Source organism: Rhopilema esculentum, chromosome 10 (genome assembly GCF_057945365.1).
Source record: "Rhopilema esculentum isolate cy_ngs chromosome 10, ASM5794536v1, whole genome shotgun sequence".
Lineage (NCBI taxonomy): Eukaryota > Metazoa > Cnidaria > Scyphozoa > Rhizostomeae > Rhizostomatidae > Rhopilema > Rhopilema esculentum.
In genome coordinates, this window is record NC_142824.1 from 15422509 (window position 1) to 15441698 (window position 19190).

Sequence of the window (19190 nt, forward strand, 5' to 3'; positions counted from 1 at the left end):
TGCTTTTGACTATTCGGTTCAAATTGAAATATGCTTCTTGCTGCCTTGTGTTCACGTTCGACAATTTTTCTTGCCCACTTACCATGTGTTGACAGTATAAATACAATGCCTCGTTTCTTCTTTTTGCGAATTTTTATTCCCTCTTTTCCTCTTCCGGCTCTTGCCCCAATTATTGATGCGAAAATTAGCAAAAATGCACAGTTAGAAAGTCAACTAAACTTGAACAAAAAAATGCTTCGTTTTGTTAGACCCATGTTCCAAATGACTTTTTCAAGGCTTTTTATATTTGGCACAGTCAAAATGTGCGCATCGAGTTTCGATTGCAGTGTTGACTTGGAATGAGGTGAAAAGTCATTGAATGGTGAATTACGCTTATCGCCGTCCTTTGTTCCATTTTAGTTTTCTCGCAAGATGCAAAGTGGAGGCTAATGAATCCCCGCTTCTATTTTAATTGAAATTTTTTTATCTTCCCAAGTTACAAAGACATAGATATTATGTTTGCTTGTCAATGATTTTTATTTTATTTAAGGTTGATAAAGTCAACAAACTAGAAATTGAGAATTCCAAATACAGAGAAAAGCTGAGAGAATTGGATTTTTACAAGAAAAGGTTTGATGTGAGTAGGCCTGCTGTTTTTTGTAGTCAGCTTTGTTAAATATGCTCTCCGTTATATCTATGCTTCCCACTTTTTTATCGGATCGTTAAATGCATTTTAATTTTGATTTCTGCTTTGATGTTTGTTGTCTTTACTTACTAGGAGCTAAAGGAGCAGCACGAGTTGTTGTATGAGACAAAATTAGTTCTTGAAGAACAAGTTGCTGGATCATCAACGAAGATCGAGCGTGTTGGTAAGCGAACTTATTTTTATGTCAGTTGATTGTCTTTGATTGTCTTCGATTCGCATTGATTTATCATGGCGATTAATAAGCTCTTTTTCGGAGCGGAAATTCTGTTAAAATATCGATCGATAATGTTATTGCTATAACATGTTACTAACTTTTTATTCAAAAATCAAACTTGATAATAGTGAAAACTGGGATGGCCAGCGTGCCCGATATATTTGTTCTTCTCTCGCCCTGTTTACAGTAATGGCACCTTAGACTTTGATATCAGAATTTTGAAGTTGTTATTTTTGCCGCCATAGGACATCTTGAGGAAGAAAATGACAGGCTACATGCACAGTTGAAGATCATAATGGAAGAGCGAGAATTAAATCAAGTTAAAGCAAAGGAGCTTATGGATGAGAACGCCAAGTTGCAAATGGAAAAGCAAGAAAGGTATCCAGTCATCTTAATTGTTTTCAACGAATGCCATATTACCAAAATAGATCGTTTAATGTAAAGAGAAAACAATGGATCGTGAATAATTTACTTTCTTATCTGTTCTTCGTATGCACTCAAAGTTAAACTAATATTAGAGCTACATATGATGCATCGAATATAAGTAACAGTATAGAATGAAACAGAATAGAATAAAAGTCAACAGACACAACTTGAATCGCCATTGATATTTTCTGCATGGGAAAAACATCACCTATTGCTAGTTCTCGCTATTTATCGTTATAAAACTTAATCCTTCGAGTAAGAAACACGTTTAAATGCCGATAATATATGTTTATCAAAACCTGGCTCAGGGCAAATGCATGAGATTCTGTAAACCAATGATGCATTATTGTTCACAGCATGTTTGAAGTTGTTCAATTGAACCAAATAATTAATGGAATGAAAGACAGATCTCCGGATGGTGAGTCATGCTCTTTATATACACGTATCACTTTTGCTCCTTTATCTCTATTTTCTCTTGCACCATCAGACATGCAATTCCCTGATGTCCCTGACGTCTTGCCCGTCCCCTCGGGGAAAGTAGATTTTTACACGTCAAAAAGAAAGTACCCATGTATTTGATAATAGAATTGCAAATTATTGAAATATCTTCAATATGAATCATTGCCTTGACTATTTTTATTATTGCATGTCACATCGGAAAGCGCCTTATGAATTTTCTTGTTTCTTTCCTTGTTGGTTTCGTCCCATGTGTATGCGATGACATTTTTCGAATATTCCCCCTAGGTACTGCAGTTCCACTTTCGATGGAATACAAAGAAAGCTCGTATGTTGCCTATTCGCATTTGACATGTGTCAGAATAATGATTTTTCTTTGTTTTGCTACCTTATATTTTCTATATTGAGTTGTCTCTCAGTTGTATGACAATTATGGTAAGCAGAATACGACAATCAGGAATCTGAAGAATAGTTGTGAATCTTTCCAACCATATTTTATAGAAACAGACTGACTTGATATCAGATCAATCCATATTTTGATATTTAGAACCGAGCTCCTTTTTGATATTTTGCCTTTTAAATATTGCTGAGAAAATCTAAATTTGTTGGCACCAGGTCGACGGAACTTCTTCGGCTTGAGAAAGAAAACAAGCATTTGATGAAGTTGGTGGAGTCGTTACGTGATGGAAATCCCAAAGTTCGGGAGCTCGAGAGAGAAATGGAAAAGCTAGAGGACAGTTTGCATGACGAAAAGGCACAAGTTGCCCGGTTGCTAGAGGTTTGTTCTAGAATATATGTCAGGGCTCAGAAGCGATTAATGCTCTTGGTTAAAATCAATATAACTTCACTGTTGTTTAAACCTTATTCTAATAATTTAGTAGTGAATGGAAAATTGCAGTAAGTAGCATTAGCTGTTCTTAGCCACTCACAAAATTACTCTGTGGAAACTCTTACAACACAATAAATTGTGAAAGCTGTTTGTAATGCTTTGATCTTAAAAACACCTTAAATTGTCAACATGCAAATGAAAAAGTCTAGGCTTGACTGTTGTATGATGTTAGTCTTTTTGGCACTTCGTTTAATGTTTTGGATTTGTTCTATCACCCATGTGTTCATTTATTTACCATTCATTCTGCTTCAGTTCTTGCTTTTATTTATTTATCCATCAGTTATTTTTATTCATCTTTTGAAATTTCATTCACTTCTAATGTTTTTATACTACTACATTAACATGAATATTAACTATTAAAGAACTAATAAGTTCCAATTTTTGTAAGTAAATCTATAAAGAGTTTGTTTCTTCGGATGAACTAAATTTCATTTAGATATTAAATCTTAAGATGTGTTAAAAAGAAAAGTCCTCTTATGCATAAAAAGCCTAGCCAAGATGGTATCAAAAACAACCTCAGGCAACTTGATTAAAAACTAACTTTGCTTCTAATTTGATAAGCCACCTTAACATTAAACACCTTAAAGCGATTGCCTTTTAATTGCATTTGAAACCTTTTCACACAGGAACTTTCGAATGGAGAAAGTATTCTGATGGCAAGTTTGTTTTTACAGCTTTTTTTAAACCAAATCAAGTAACATAAATACTATGTTGTTATTGACTTTAAATTCTTGGAAGTAAACTAATATCCCTCAGAATAACTCCTTATATGGTTGGCTTTTTTTAATCTTTGATTATATGATAGTTGCGAATGTTATTTTGCATAATAGTAAGAAATAATTTATTCTAGTAAAGTATAAATATCCACGAAAATTTCAATCTCCTAAGATGTTTCTGTCCATAACTTAAGTCCAAACCTACTTTCAGTCGCAAGGCAAAAAATCTTGTTCGTTAAAATAAAATTTCCCCAAGTGACGAGATTAGCTGCTTATAATTACTATAACATGCAATTAAATATGATACAATTATGCATTAAACCATTTGAAAAATAGAATCCTCTTTGAATCCTCATAGAGCCCTAAAAATGTTGATGAAGAACTAGAAGAACCAACTCAAATAGATATGAAAGCCCGTTGACGTAATTTGTGGTTTTCATCAACCTTCAAGATAAACCGTTTATTACCATAAACTGAACATTTCTCAGATTCATTTCAGTTTGATTTTACACCTTTTCTTCGAACAAGTCACAATCCAATCACAATTATTTTATTTAATAATTTTTTTCCACGACCCTTGTTGTGTACCAAAGAAGCCAGTATCTTTTGTTCACACTTCGTTTACACGATCCCATATGATAACTGCTACGGTCTGATCTGATGCCATATAATTTGAGTACGGCATTTTGTAGACCAGATTTACGTTATTCGACGTCCTATAACCAAGATAAGAGCTGTAGTGAAGTGATTTGCCGCAACTTCTGAAGTGATTTGGTGATTTCTAAACTATCGGGTTTTTAGTTAGGAATCATGATTTCCTACTTTTCACTGATTTTGCTATTATTCCTTGCGTATACAACAGGAACTTGCCTTTGAACGAAGCAAAGCTGGCGAGTTAGCTGGAGTTGCCGAAACCCACGTGAACCAAATTCAAAGGCTCAAATCGAGGCTGAGCCAGAGGTCCATGAAAGTCGATGACCTAAATGCTGCGTTGGCAAAGAAGGGTTCTGCGGCTTCAAAGCGACCACCGTACGTAGCGTTGTATTTTCTGTACGATACTCTGTGAAACTTTTCTCTCTTTATGTCAATTAGGAATGTATGATCGTTGATCATGTGAGCACTTGTGAGCACATGACATTTGTATGTGCGATAAGGTAGATAGAATGTTGTAATTTCTCCAGCCCGGACTGCTTCAAATAGATAGATTGGATGTCGTATTTTCTCCATTCAAGATTGTTTCAAAGCGCTGGATAAGTTTCATCTACGATAACACGATTTCCAAATCAATACTTATGTTTAATTTTGCTATCAAAATAAATTACAATTTAACATTAAGAAGAGGAAAGTCATCTAATTACAGATATATGTTATGTACAGGTAAGAGCTAAAAACGTAGACTACAAACACCCCAGGTTAAAAATGGCAGGGATAGCATTAAAAAGGTCAATACAACCTTGTTTCCATAATGGTCCCTCCAGAGGTGTTATCAAAAAGAAATGTGTTCACGGAAAATGGATTTTGTATTAAAAAACTGGGAAAAAATTTATTCTGAAAAATTTTAAGTAGAACCTTTTTGTTGGCTGATACTGGGTTTTTAATAAAATATGTAGAGGCTACCCTCTTGCCTTTGCAGATCTTCAAATAATTTTTGCTTGATCTTGTGTATGAAACTGTTGATGTTCTTTGCAGATTTTAGTTCTGATATTAGATTGTTGACTGCAAAGTTATGTCGCACCACTTGTCATTGACTGCCAAGTTGTACCTTCTGACTCCAAATTTATATCAGCATTAGATTTATCTGTGTGCCTGTGTAATTGTTGCAAGTTTTGTCATTGTTTTCCAGGAAACAGTTTATCTGTCAAGCTAAACCTGTCATTAAACAAGACGATCTCCTTTCGCGTAATTTCATATTTAAAATATTGCATTTGCAGGAGTAAAGATTCTGACGAATGGAACAATAACTTGGTAGATGAAATGGAAGATGACGATATTCTATCTAGCAAGCATTTCATGGAATTAAAAAATGATATCGAAGAGAAGCAATCCTTGATCACAGTTCTGGAAAAGAAGTAAACATAAATTTTGTTGCTTTTTACCTTCCTGGCTTTTCAATGTTTTTTGTTATTATTAAAAGAAAGGCCACATTCTTGCGATGGTGCTTACGTTGAAAATTTTCTTTAATCTCTGCAAGCTCCGTGGGTGGACAATTCAAGCAACAAGGTAGCCAGCCAGTGGGAGAACAGCAGGTCTACCTGTAGTCTCCCACGGCGGACAATTCCAGTAAAAATTTGGTGGCCCTGCGGTTACCCTGTGTAAGGATAAGCGGTTTGTCCCATGTGCGCGGGAGACCGAATTGTCCACCCCTGATGCTCTGTTTTCATATAATGTCCCTTTTTCATTGAATAAGATATCAATGTTATCAAAGTAGCTTTTTTTGAACTGTTTTTTTACCAACGGTGAATTCTTTAAGGTTGCAAGAAGCAGAGCAAAAAAGTAAGAAGATTGACGCCCAGATCACACAGAAGAAGGAAGAGTTTGTTACTCTGGAGGCAAGGTAATGCTTTTATGGCTGAATTGGTTAACATTTGCCTTCTAACTGCTTTAAAATCATATCCATCGTTTCTCTGAGATTAGTAAGATGTAGCTTGGCGCCTAGTGCAGCTGCTAAAGCAAATAACAAAAGCTTTTCACAATTTTGAGGAGAATCACGTTTTGTAATTTTCTCAGGGATTTATTTATTTAATAGTCCATCTAACTTTTTTTTATATTTCTGATAGGGCTAAAGATAACGAGACGTACTGTGCCAAGGTAGAACAGCAGCTAGCTGAAAGAGAAAAAGTTATTGCGAATTTGGAAAGAAGGTTTGTAGCAAAGACAAACTTCATAACTAGAATGCCTTTCCTGACTGATATTCGAACCTTCATGCTTTTTTACAATTTTATGAATAGTAGAAAATGATTTTCTACGTTTCTTTCAGGTGTGAAAGTGCAAGTACAGAGAATAAATCATTAAGTCAAATCAAGCGACTTAATGAAGACAAAATAGCTGCTCTTGAAGAAAGGTATTGGTCTACGTTAATGTATCTAGAGTGTCCTGAAATTTATTTCAAATTACCGCCAGCTTAAAGCGTAAAAACAGAGGATTTTAAAACTATTATAACTTTCGCTAATCGTGTTATGTATATAATTTATCAGCTCTATGTTGCCGTCGGTGCTCTTTACTTAATTGTATTTTTAATGATCACAGGGTTTCTCATCTTATGGACTCAGCAAGCCAAGACACACGAAAGGTCAACCAGACTATAGACGAGAAGTTGCGCCAAATCAGGGAACTTCATATCCAGTATGTACTATTAGCAACTGTTCTTGCCTATCTGCCAATATGTTGACTTTTCCGCTAAATTTGTTTCTGGGTATTAATTAAGCTTCAGTGTAGAGATGCTGAGGCACGGCATTTCTCCCTGGTACTGGTTTGGAGTAGTCTTCGGCTTCATAACTGTTTTGTTGTCTTCTGTTGTCTTTCCTTAGTTAACGCTTGATTGCTAGTGTACGAAATATCACGGTAAAGTTAGGTAATCAAGCACCGCCATCGCCCCCTTTACTGGACAGCCAACATTGTGTTTTGTTTTTTGGTAACTACCACTGCAAGAGTTGATCCTGATATGTTCTCCAGACCAATAAATAAAATCCATATCCGCAATTCTTTTTAAAGGCAGATTGTGTTACAGTAACCTGTATTGAATATTGTAAATTGCAAAAATATTTAAGATCTTTTAAGAAAAATTAAGGTTTTCTGTTATTTTGTCAAAGATTGACCTATATTCTCGTTTCGCAACTAGGCTATACTTTTTCATTATGAATATCTATGTATTTCTAACTATGAATCTATTTATGAATCTCTAACAGTTATCTGGAACTCAGGGACTGGTTTACAGTGTTGAGGCCCAATAGCTTTCATTTCGCTTTGCCAAAGAAATTTTCGCAATATTTTTATCGAACTTTTTTTCAGGGTTGAGAATCTACAAGAGGCGTCTCATGATAACGAAAAGCTTAAAGCTGTGATGAAACAAAGAGATGAGAAAATAAGTTCTCTGATATCGTCAAATAAAATTCTTGAAGCCCAAATCCACGAGCTTGAATTACAGTAAGTCTGCAATTTTTTAGACTCCGATTTTATGTTGTTATAGGATACTCAAAATGATTGACAGTGCTCATTTGATGTAAAATTGGGTCAGGTCTGTTTTGATGAGTTTGTGCTATTCTTGATATTGAAATTATTCATGTTTTAGATGCGAAAAATCAGCTGGCACTTGCAAAAAGTTAGATCATACTCTGAAGCTGAAGAACGAACGAATAAATGCCCTTGAAGCAAGGTGTGACCTTTTAATACTTTAAAGTATCGTTCCTTGATGTTAAGGTCTTTAAACGTATCCTCTCGTATTGTTTTCTGAGATCATTAAATATCCTTCTTTAATTTAGAACGCATGTAGTTTCTTGCTTATATGACCGATAAATAGAACACCAATCCAAAATGTATTGCTTTCGTGGTTTTATATGTTTTTTCAATTAGCTGATTTGTTATTTAAAGCTCCTTTTTAAGTAACAGCATGATAATTTTACAGTTTAAACGAAACTGCAAAGGCGTCTGCAAAACTCATGGAAGACAAAGTTGTTTCTTTAAAAAAGGCGCTTGAATCAAGAAATGAAGAAGTTGCAGACCTGGAAACAAGGTAATCTTCTTGCCTTGTTGTTATTTATTTTATATCAACAAACATCAAAAATCGAGGACATTGGTAGCTTTACTCCACTTTCGTTGTATGCTTCGAACGTTAATTTGTATGCTCCGAACATTGTTTAGGATTGGACATAAAACCACACAGGCTTTTCTTGGTATTTGTTTTGCCTCTCAGTTTATGACACTGCTGTTCTGTTTTAGAGTCGATGAAATGGCCTCATTGAACAACAAGTTAAAAAGCAGCAATCGGGCGAAGGACGACAGAATCCAGTCATTAGAGGAAGAGTACGAATTTTGTGTCATACGAACTCATATTATTCGCGTCCATCTTGCAATATACGGTTAAATACATCTTGCACTGATAGACTCACCCAGATGTTTTTATGAGTTCAGATATATAATTACCTGCTTTTAAACATCGCTTCTGTGCTAGTTATTTTTGCGTTACTTGATGGCTGTTAGAAATTTTGCATTGAATGCTATGTAATAGAAGGTTAAGCATAATCATTTGAGCTTCTTGCTGTTATGCCGGAAAATTGCTCACTGTAATTTTCAGGACCTGATTTGTTTATGATGGCGTTCTGATAGCGTAGAATGTTAGGAACCGTCCCTACAGAACCGATCTCCGAATGCACAGCGTTGAACCCACGAAATAGACACCTATGGTAGAATACCAATTAGAGCCCTTTGAAATGTTGTTTTGCTTCTTAACTATGTGCTATGATCGCAATACATTAGTTCTTTGTGAATGCTTTTTTAGGATAGCGAAACTAGAAGAAAGATCAAGTCACTCTAATGGAGAGAAGATAGAAGTTTTAATGAAAAGATTGCAGAAGAAGGCGGATGAAATAATCCATTTAGAAAATAAGTTAGTCCGCTTTTTGACGTTTCCAGCTCTTTCTGAATATTTTGTCTATTATGTTTCACATTAGCACTGATTGAATCAAGTAAACCGTATATTTGAATCTGGGTAGACATATTTTAGAAAGTTAAGAAATATACTTAGTATTATACAGGCGGTGTTCTCACAGTCACAGATTTCCCTGTCTCTAGCTCTGTAATTTCAGAGGCATGTTTGCTCTTTCTCAGGGAACATGATGAAGAATGTCACAATGGCTGCATCTTTTGTCAGCCCACTCAAAGTGAAAATTTGGTTAATGTATTTATGCCGTTGAAATTTGAAACGGGTTTCACCTAGCATGACCAGTGGACTGCTTTTTCAGGGTCCTGGTAATTAGAATTGAGCTTTGCGTTTGAAGACATCATATAAACTTCTAATAGTAGCTAAATCTATATGTTTTTCTAAACACTAGGAACAATTTAGATTCGGCTTATTTGAAGCCAAGCGTAAAGCCTAACCTAAAAGCAAAGCAAAGATTTACATATTGGGAAGAAATAAGATTTTTGCGAAGCCTTGTTTTGAATAATTGACGGTCACGGCACCATGAAAGTAATGTTGGTAATGAGTTATCATCTTTTCCCTATGTTTGGGTCGTGATGTGTTTTGCTCCACTAGCCTGAGAGGAAGCATTCTTTCGATGAGACATGCGTCTCCGCGAGCCTTGGCGCGACACATTATTTGTAAGAGAAACCACAAAATGATTTGTACCTTTACTTTTCTGTGTTTTAGTCTGGAAGATGTAACAACTGCGATGAAAAAGCAGGAAAGGAGTGTCGAGATAAAGGACGAGAAAATTCAAAAGCTAGAAAAGGAGTATGTCTATATAACACCTCTGAATTCTTAATTTTGTTCACTTTGTTTCAGGCTAAAACCAGTTAATTTCGCTAATTAACTGATGAATGAATTTCTGTTACTTTTTCATCATTGAATGCAAGCAACTGCTCTCTAGCATTCAACTTTTCTTTTAGGCTTCAAAAGTACGAAGATTCGTCGCAAAGTGCCGAGAAACTTTCTGCAGCACTAGAAGAGAAAAATAACAAGATTTATGATTTACAAGCTCAGTAAGTTTATGTTCGTCATAATTGCACAAATTTTTGCACCTTTCTTTATTTCTACTTTGCATTTCGTTCTTGATATCAGAAGTCTCTTTTTATTAACCTTGATGCTATTTTTGCCAAAGATATATTTTTAATGCCCTCATTTTCCTCCAAGAATCGACGATATAAATGCAGAAGTAAAGCGGCTTGAAATGACTTCAAAACAAAAGGAAGAGAGATATGTCACTTTGGAGAAGAGGTACACATCTGCTTTCCTTTTTAATATACTAATTTTTTGCTATGTATTTTGATTTCGAAAATGACTTTGCTCTGGCTTATCCTTTCCAGCAATCTTTACACGTAGATCTTTTGAAATAACTAATTTGAAACTGAACCACAATGTGATCAACAAGACGACAACATCTCCATCTCCCTTGCCACTGAATTCTCTCGCACCTGACCGAAACACATTGCCCTCAGTTGACTTATTTGAATCTAACTTGTCTCGCTATTGCCTCGTTTTGATTTTGCCGGTTACTCTTTTTGCAGTCTCCTTGAACTCGAGGATTCTAAAGCTGACCAAGGGAAGATGAGTCGGATTATGAAAGCTAAAGAAACAAAAATCTTATCACAGCAATCAATCATTGACGAGCAGGAAAGCCGCGTTGTTCAACTAGAAAGCCTGTAAGCTGAGAACATTCCTTTACGCCTAAACCAACAAAATCATTTTAACGTACAAAGAATAAGCACAAAGAGTTCTTTCAATGACTGTTTTTCATCTTCCGTTGCTCGAACAAATACACTTAACCCTAAAGTAGGATAATGTTAAATATTCTGGCTTCGAAGTAAACTGCTTAATTTTTTTACATTAAGATTTTTTACCATAAATTGAATAATTTACATATGACGTTTTGTGGACATAAACAACATAAACAGATTGGTTAATCTTTGGACTTACCATATCAAATCTTAGAGGACATGGAAGACTTTTCCTTTGAATGAATTATGTCAGAAATTTCAAACGCCAACAATTTGTATTGCGACTGAAATTCCATTGTGAAAAGGTGCCATAGAGATAAATTGACTAAACCCTACCGTATGGGTCAAGGCATATTTCACGTAAATTGTTGTAACATCGTGTTGGTAGCTAATTTGTTCACAATTTTAAGTGAATTATTTGAAAATTACAGACTTGATGAGAGGGAAGCACAAATCAAAAGGATAAACAACTCTTTGAAGACCAAAGAAGAACAAATGAAGCAGAGTGAGCAGAGGTGAGTTCGATTAAAAATTCTTTTTCCGATGATATTTTATATCAGGAAAAAAACAAACAGAGACTAATTGAGTTTGCTTCAATTATATTACAAACATAGCTATTTTATCAATCTCTTTCTGAAAACAGTATTTTTTAGATAGTTTTCTCAATTTTTGACATTTTAGCGCGGCTCTTGAATTTAAATCGAAAAATATTTATAGTATTTGACCCAGACGTTGATGTAGTCATTGTTGATTCAATTGTGATGTTACCTAATTTGAATGCATCACGTGAAAATGATGAACAGTGTCATTTTTCGCATTGAGATAATCCATGGTTAATTTTCTTCGGCCGTAGATTGAGTGATTGTAACGATCTCCAGAGTCAAAACAGCAAATTAAAGAATATTGTTGAGCAGAAAGAAGAGAAGATTTTGCTATTAATGGACAAGTATGTCAACCTTATATTTATCTTACCCTTATTTCACGTGATTAAACTCGACACACAGAAAAATTACAGTGTTTGCCATAGTTTTTCTCTTGCAGCCTGGTGTATTGTGTTCAAGGTAGCTTGATAAGGTGTAGCTATCTCTGAAATTTTTTGAAAAGATATCAGTTATTGGCCCTTGAATATTAACCAAACGATAATCGCATATTGCATGAAGGGGATCACTATCATTGAGGAGCAAAAGGGGAGAGTGCTCATTTTCTAATTCTAGAGAACTTTTCACTTCGTCTTGGTGCACAAAGTTCTCTATTCAGACCAGATGTGACTGGGCTTATTACTCTAACTCGTTTTCGTGTCATAACATAACTGAATGTTAATAAATTATCACATTAACCAAACGATAGATCATAATCAGAACAAAGGCAATCGCTGGCCATAGAGTATGTTATGTTGTGTCTTTGTAAGGGAGCACATGTGATCACTTCTTGAAGTTTTGTGTTAGAACTCAAATATATTTCAAAATTTTCAGGGTTGACGGTATGGATGAGCTTCAGAGAATCAGTGACAGAATGAAGGAAAACCTTAAACAAAAGGAGGACAAAATCGTCAATTTGCAAGAACGGTGATCATTTCTTTTGGCTTTAGTGTCATTTTCAATATCATTTGATTCTCTAGACTTCGAGTCGCCAATCACTAAGAACTGACGCTGCCTAGAGTTTCTTGGCTCTTAAAAAGTAGAAACGAATTTCTTTTATGCTTGCATTTTGAATTCATAAAATTCTGGGTTTGTAATATTCATATTGATTTCTAGAATCGTCGACCTAGAAGATGTTGTGAACATCAATGAGAGGCTAAATCAACAGGTGCACCAAAAAGATGAAAGGATAGCTGTTCTTCAAGCAAAGTAAGTAATTAAGAAGGGCCTAATTTTCAGTCATATGTAAGCTCAAAACGCCATATGTTAGCAAGCCATATGTTGCGATCTGTCATGACGCTGTTCGAGCATCCCTCATTGTAAAAGCATTACTTATAACGTCACAACATCTTTGCACGCTTAAGGAGTTTTTCGTACAAGAATCAAAGTTCACAAAGTTCGCCTTCATCTCGGCAGCTTTTAAATGTTTTTGTGAAAAGTGTTCTGCTTTTGTTTTTTAACAGTTTCTGCAACAGTTTCTTAAAGTTTTGTTCTTTATTTGCCAGAGTACATGATAGCGAAGATTCGCTCCACAGAGCTGAGCAATTAAGAGCTTCACTTGAAAAAAACGCAAATGATGAAATACAAGATTTGAGGAGACAGTAAGTAACCCTTCTTACTTAGGTTTTAAAAGAATTTTGAGCTATACTATGCACCAATAATTCTTAGAGATGTATTAAACCATTTGTGATCATTTTTCTACTTTTGCCAATTTGCAAATTTTTCTCTCAACCCTTACTATTTCTCCAATCTTTCAGCATGTAATCGTTGATCGTCTTGTGAATTCGTGATACAATCTTAAAATCGTTTCGATGTAAATGATTCTTGTATTCTTGGAAATATAATTGAAACAACATCTGCTGAATTTGATACAAGGTCGAAATTTGCCAGACAATTAACCTAAATTGTTTTGCAGGGTGGATGAATTGATGGATGTCAAAGTGAAGCGACAGCAGAGTATTAGAAGACGAGAAGAAAAGATAATGACACTCGAATCAAGGTTCATTTCAGCTTCAGCATTTCTAGCGTTCAATCACGCGATTTACACTTTTCTTATTGATTTAAATTTGATCATTATGTTCATAGCTTCTAACTCTTTGTAGGCTTGAAGATGTTTCATCCGATACAAAGCATAAAGAGTCCAAGATTCACGATCTTCAGTCGAGGTGAACTACTTGATATTTTGATAAATACTAACAGCCATTCTTTGGAAATTGTATTCAGTCGCGTTAAGCTTTATTTATACTGTATACATTGGATTAACACACGACAAGACTAACCTTACAATGTTTTGTAATATCTTCTCTCCCCGTTGTTTCCATGCTACTTATCACAGTTTTCTTGCCTGTTTTAACGACAACTGGCAGTCGATATGCTTTATAGGTACAATTGCTTTATAGGCTTGAGGGCACCATGTCACAGTTCAGAAAACTTGATCTCAGCAACGAAGAGAAGGATGAAAAAATAAGAGACTTAGAGTCAAGGTTAGTCCTCTTTTTCTGATTTTGATCGGCATGTTGGCACGGAACGTACTTTATAAGCATCTCAAAGGGTTTCAAACGCTTCTAGAATGCGTCAGCTAGTGATCAGCTTTTAACAAATAGCGAGAGAATTGATCCAGGATGGCAGGCACATAGCTACGTTTTTGCTGCTTTCCAAAGATTTCATCCAGAGAATGAGAGCTTCCAGTGAACTGTTTCTACTCTTTATCTAAGGCAGATATCTTAAGCAAAGGAAAAAAGGGCCCAAAACAACATCATTTTGAGGCTCCTTGAGACCATCCCAGGATAACACCTTTTCTATCTGAACTATATCTCGAACTAGCTCTTTCCATCGTCATTTAAACTTTGCTGCATTATCCTTGATTGCTTACAATTTGATGTTGATATCTGGGGAAATAAGGACAGAGACACATATTTAGGTGCAACTGAAATGCAATATTCTTAAAACTTTCCAGACTGCTTTTCTTCTAGCAACAGACAGAACCCTGCTAGCGTTTCGTTTATTTTTCGTCGCACAGTCAACAGTTGAAGTTTACAACTCGGCTGTTCAAGACAAAATAAAGATTCAAATTTCCCTTTTCTTGTCAGGATATCTGAATTGCAACAGACGTACAAGGAAAACCGAAATTTGGCTTCGTTAGTGGAACAATCAGCGGAAAAAATGAAGGAGCTATCCAAGAGGTGAGCTCTTTCACATTGCAAAGCTGCCATAAGAGTGTTGTTATCAAGATTACAGAGACTGCATATCTATAATCATATATAAGTTGAAGCAAATGTACCTCCTTTTGATGTGTCATAATTATTTCATATGAATACTGGCTGAGTTATATCAATGCTCATCAGCAAGATCTTGTAGACCTAGGGGCATCAACGTCAGTTTATAGATCAGGAGGCCATTTCAAACTGCTGGAACTAAAAAAAGTCGATAAAATATCGTAAGAAAAGCGTCCTTTGTTCGATTTTATTTGTTTTCGACCTATTTCAATACGATACACGATGAAACACTGTTCATTATATATTCTAAGATATTACTTTCCTAAAAGGGTTCACTCAAAAATTGTTCTAAATTTTCAGATCAGAAGATGCGGAAACAACTGTGGCTCGAATAAAAGGAGGGAACAGAGAACTCGAGACACAACTGGCTGGTCTTCAGCAAAGGTTTGTTTATGTGTTTTGTTTACATTATGGTTTTGTATGGCATTGGCATCTAGATTGAGCTGTGAAGGTGATATTGACACTTCCGTTGTAACTGTTGTTTTTCAAGAAAAGGATGCAGAGTTAGTGGTCGATCGGCAGAGTGATTGCACGATTCGCTTCATGTTTTTGATTTGTTGAATGATGGAGTGATCCGTGTTTTTATAGACCGTGCACACTATCACATTCAATCTTCCATTATGAAAATGTTTAATGATTGCCTTTTCAATGACTGTTCAATGAACCATTGATTGCTCTTCTAGACTCGAAGATACGCTTAATCTGAATACCAAGCTTGATCACCACATCAAGTCAAAAGAAGAAAAACTCAGAGATTTGGAGAATCTATTACAAACTGAAGAAGACAAGTATGTTTTTTAAAAAAGCAATGCACTTGCAGCTTCTAGATTTATTTGATTCTCAAACCATTATCAATCAGAACGTGTCATTGTATCCTAACACGATCTTTAGTGAAACAGAATCATTTTTGCGTTGACTCATGGATTGCCGATTAATTTTTTTTAATTCATCCCTGATTCGAGTTTTTGCCAATAATTGCTATATATATTTTTTATAGAAATGAGGAGTTAAATGATAGTTTCGTCGCCAAAGAACGATTGCTGACCAGGCAGAAAACAAAGTAAGTCACTCTCTCTGTTTTTCGTGCCATCAAGTTCGCATTTCTTTCCCACCTCATAAAGCACTAGTGGTTGTGTCACTTGCAACTATCCTCTGATGCTTATAATGATAGGAAAGGATACGGAAATTGGATACTTGTGTTTTCTTTGTTAGCTAAACCATTCTTATATTCAACAGGATTGAAGAGTTAGAGAACGCGATTACGGCGAGGGAAAAGGATGTCAGTGACTTGGAGCAAATGTATGTATTTAAAAGTGTACTCTCCCGTGTATAATTAGAGGGAGATAGAGGGACTAGAACCGTCTCTATATATAAACAAAAAGGTAGGATTTAGGATTATAATTAATAACGGGATGGAATAGTGTAAAGCAAACAGTCGATGCCCAAACAATTGTACCTTCGATTGCTACAGTCAGGGGAGACTTTAAGAAGCTAATGGCCTTTGCTTTGATGTGTTTGTGTAAATACTCATTTCAGGAAGAATGTTCGAAAGTATTTCAGTTTGACAGATTTCTTTGCTGCAGAACTTGTGGTCGATAAAAAATTAAATGGATGGTTGCAATTTACAATGAATGGATTTTACAACCACCCGAGTGCATCGCTCTAATTAGGCCTCTCGTTATGTATAGACGTCTGTTCTTTTCGACTTTAGAGAGCGTTTCTTTGCCTTTTTTATCTGTTCTTTTCTTCACTTCTTTATCTACTGTTTCCTTAAACCACTTGTTCTACGTTGATTTCTACTTTTAAACGCCTATGTATACGTTGCAATCACCAATGGAAGACCCTTTCTTGTTTCTTAATCGATCGTTCTCCCCATCAGGATATCACAGCTGAGTATGAACGATGAAAACAACGGCAAATCCTCGGCTGCTGTCATGGAAAAAGAAATCGTAATCAGCAATTTGCAGAATCAGTAAGTCCACAGATTTACATCCGTTATTTTCCCTCTGGGTTGTCCTTGCCATTGGTTTCCTTTTCGCGTGCCTGCAAAAAACATGATCAGCTTTGGCATTTGATTTGATTTGAAAAGTTTGTAAGCTTCAATTTGACTGTTTATGTGTCCACTATATTTGTAGGCTTTAAGAATCGATGGTTGCAGGATATATGACACATAATACCGTACTTAAATCCACGTAAATCAAATTTTTAGTTCAATTTTGTTTTTGATAACACAGATTTGAATAACATTACTTCAGAATTTCACTTTTCAGAACTCCAGTTTTCAAAAATTTTATCCTCGAGCGAAAAAGAGATGTTTATTCATTGTCTTGATGTGTAACTGGTTTTCAGCCATTTTCAACTGCTTGAGGTGTTTTCATTTATTTTGTATTGTAGGATCCGAACACTTGAATCATCTGCAGCGAAGCAAGAATCCCTTTTACTGCAATCAAGCAAAGATACAGAAAGCAGATTCGATGACTACCAGAAAAGGTAGAGCCCGTTTGTAAGGTTGCGAAGTGTTTTGATGCGAGTGTTTTCATTAATAAAACATAGAACATACGTACGGGCTTTTTGCTTCTATGTTATTTCACTTCTTTTCGAGCCAATAGGTGTTTTGCAAATACCGCCATAAAATTTGATTTATTCGCAGATTTTCGTTTTGATGTATTCGACATGACTCGCAAATGATACATGAAATGATTCTGTCTAAAATCATTGTTGAATACATATACTTTGGCGTGCAGAACTTTTTCAAGCTAACACATGCTAACAATTCTCATCTTAGACTGCTTTTGAATGATGAAAAATTGCAGTTTGATAAGATGTATGAATTGTAATCATGTAAAAAATAAGCAATGTGCCATTGACGTTTTCAAGTGTTTAAACGGTCTTACACCTAGAATATTAGAGAAACACTTTAAAAGACTGGACCACCAATAAGGACACTTAAGGAAACAAATCAAATCTTGTGGTGCCTCGTATGAGAACAGAAACTGCCAGAAAAGCTTTTAGTTACCAAGGTGTAAAAATTCACAACAGACTGCCACCTGATCTGAAAAAGAGGTCTCCATTAGGAGATTCAAGAACAAATGTAATGGCTTTGATTTTAATTTTTAAGAAATCTAATTTTGTAATAAACAGTTTTTAATTCTTTTCCTTTAAAACAGGTCATTGATGTATAGCAGCTGTCCTTAGCTGACCAAGTAAACCTGTATAAATATTGATATATTATCATAATTAATTTGATTCCCTCTTAGAATAAACGACGTTTCTGCTGAGAAGCACAAAATGAAGTTGATGTTACAAGAAAAAGATGGCGTGATTTCCGATTTGCAAAGGAGGTAGGCATGTAAATGTATTGCGCATGCTCTGCTTAGGGCCTATTGTTTGCTTTATGCTTGCAAGTCTCTGCAAAATGAAACCCTACTCTTGTACAGGGCAGTACAACTTAATGCTTTGCTACGTTTCAGAGTTGAAGAGCTTCAGCTTTCGAGAACCGACCACGACAAGTTGAATCATATCCTGAATGAAAAGAACAGCCAATTGTCGTATTTACGAGAAACTCTCGAGCATTACGAGAAAGACATTGCGCACATGGAAACAAGGTGCGTCTCGAATTTATTTTTGCATTAAGGGCTGCATATCAGGTGTCATTCTTGGCTCTCTATCCATTTTGCATTTTACAAAATGAAATTTGTCTCAAAGGCCAAAAGTGCGGCAAAGTTTTAAAAATACTAAGCTAAGTTAGAGTTTTAAATTTATGTGACAGAACTTGCTTAATGTGACAGAACCTGCTTGATTGATGTCGTTTACTAACTTTTGTATCTGCGGGAGTATTTTATGTTCTGACAATTCAATATACGTCTGACAGGACCAACCACTTGTTAATGCTATTTAACTCTCCTTGTCGGAGGTAAAGAATATTTCACCAATTAGATTCAGTATATGTAGTCACGTGTATAGTGTTGACCATTCCCCTGTTTCACCGCCAAAGGAGCAGATAATGCTTCAGGTATGGTCGATGTTTCGTCCAGCCGAGTACGACAATGCCTTTTTTAAAGTAATCTGTTTTAGTCCCCTCTAAAAATGACCTTTATTCTTCATGTCATTTTAGTAGAACTGCAGCTATCACTGTGTTTTCCTAATTTTCTAGAATCGAGGGCTCAAATTCTGACTTGAATAGAGCTAAAGGATCGATAAAGCAAAAAGTTGGGCGAATTACGTCACTTAAATCTCAGCTCGAGGAGGCAGTTAGTAAGAACCATAACTTGGCAAGTGATCTTGGACTCAAGAAAGAGAAAATTGCAAGTCTCGAGAGAAGGTAGATTTTGCCTTATCTTGCACAAGCTTCAAATCGCCCTCCTTTTCTCGGTCGTCAATCTTGTTTGTTTGTTTCATGGAGACGATTTGTGTTCTAATCCTTGCTTTCATTCTTTTCGCCAGACATGTTACATTGGTAG

The 19190-nt window shown here is 35.6% G+C and overlaps 1 protein-coding gene across 3 annotated transcripts in view; it reads left to right on the forward strand.

Annotated features, from left to right (window-relative positions):
* LOC135693489 (uncharacterized) overlaps window positions 1–19190 on the forward strand; it is a 39952-nt gene that overhangs the window by 13129 nt on the left and 7633 nt on the right. For 2 of the 3 annotated variants that reach the window (XM_065211999.2, XM_065212014.2), the window contains exons 13-52: window positions 530–616; window positions 758–848; window positions 1145–1277; window positions 1682–1743; window positions 2070–2109; window positions 2397–2559; window positions 3297–3326; window positions 4249–4415; window positions 5318–5455; window positions 5857–5940; window positions 6164–6247; window positions 6364–6447; window positions 6633–6728; window positions 7395–7529; window positions 7675–7758; window positions 8008–8115; window positions 8322–8405; window positions 8881–8988; window positions 9751–9834; window positions 9990–10082; window positions 10234–10317; window positions 10608–10742; window positions 11249–11332; window positions 11671–11763; window positions 12290–12382; window positions 12572–12664; window positions 12961–13056; window positions 13371–13454; window positions 13558–13620; window positions 13855–13938; window positions 14545–14637; window positions 15031–15114; window positions 15414–15518; window positions 15728–15790; window positions 15967–16029; window positions 16610–16702; window positions 17125–17220; window positions 17988–18071; window positions 18201–18335; window positions 18884–19051. In XM_065211999.2, the coding sequence (XP_065068071.2) occupies window positions 530–616; window positions 758–848; window positions 1145–1277; window positions 1682–1743; window positions 2070–2109; window positions 2397–2559; window positions 3297–3326; window positions 4249–4415; window positions 5318–5455; window positions 5857–5940; window positions 6164–6247; window positions 6364–6447; window positions 6633–6728; window positions 7395–7529; window positions 7675–7758; window positions 8008–8115; window positions 8322–8405; window positions 8881–8988; window positions 9751–9834; window positions 9990–10082; window positions 10234–10317; window positions 10608–10742; window positions 11249–11332; window positions 11671–11763; window positions 12290–12382; window positions 12572–12664; window positions 12961–13056; window positions 13371–13454; window positions 13558–13620; window positions 13855–13938; window positions 14545–14637; window positions 15031–15114; window positions 15414–15518; window positions 15728–15790; window positions 15967–16029; window positions 16610–16702; window positions 17125–17220; window positions 17988–18071; window positions 18201–18335; window positions 18884–19051 (3848 nt within the window). The remainder of the gene's footprint in view (window positions 1–529; window positions 617–757; window positions 849–1144; window positions 1278–1681; window positions 1744–2069; window positions 2110–2396; window positions 2560–3296; window positions 3327–4248; window positions 4416–5317; window positions 5456–5856; window positions 5941–6163; window positions 6248–6363; window positions 6448–6632; window positions 6729–7394; window positions 7530–7674; window positions 7759–8007; window positions 8116–8321; window positions 8406–8880; window positions 8989–9750; window positions 9835–9989; window positions 10083–10233; window positions 10318–10607; window positions 10743–11248; window positions 11333–11670; window positions 11764–12289; window positions 12383–12571; window positions 12665–12960; window positions 13057–13370; window positions 13455–13557; window positions 13621–13854; window positions 13939–14544; window positions 14638–15030; window positions 15115–15413; window positions 15519–15727; window positions 15791–15966; window positions 16030–16609; window positions 16703–17124; window positions 17221–17987; window positions 18072–18200; window positions 18336–18883; window positions 19052–19190) is intronic. The other variant, XM_065212007.2, reaches the window with a different exon arrangement.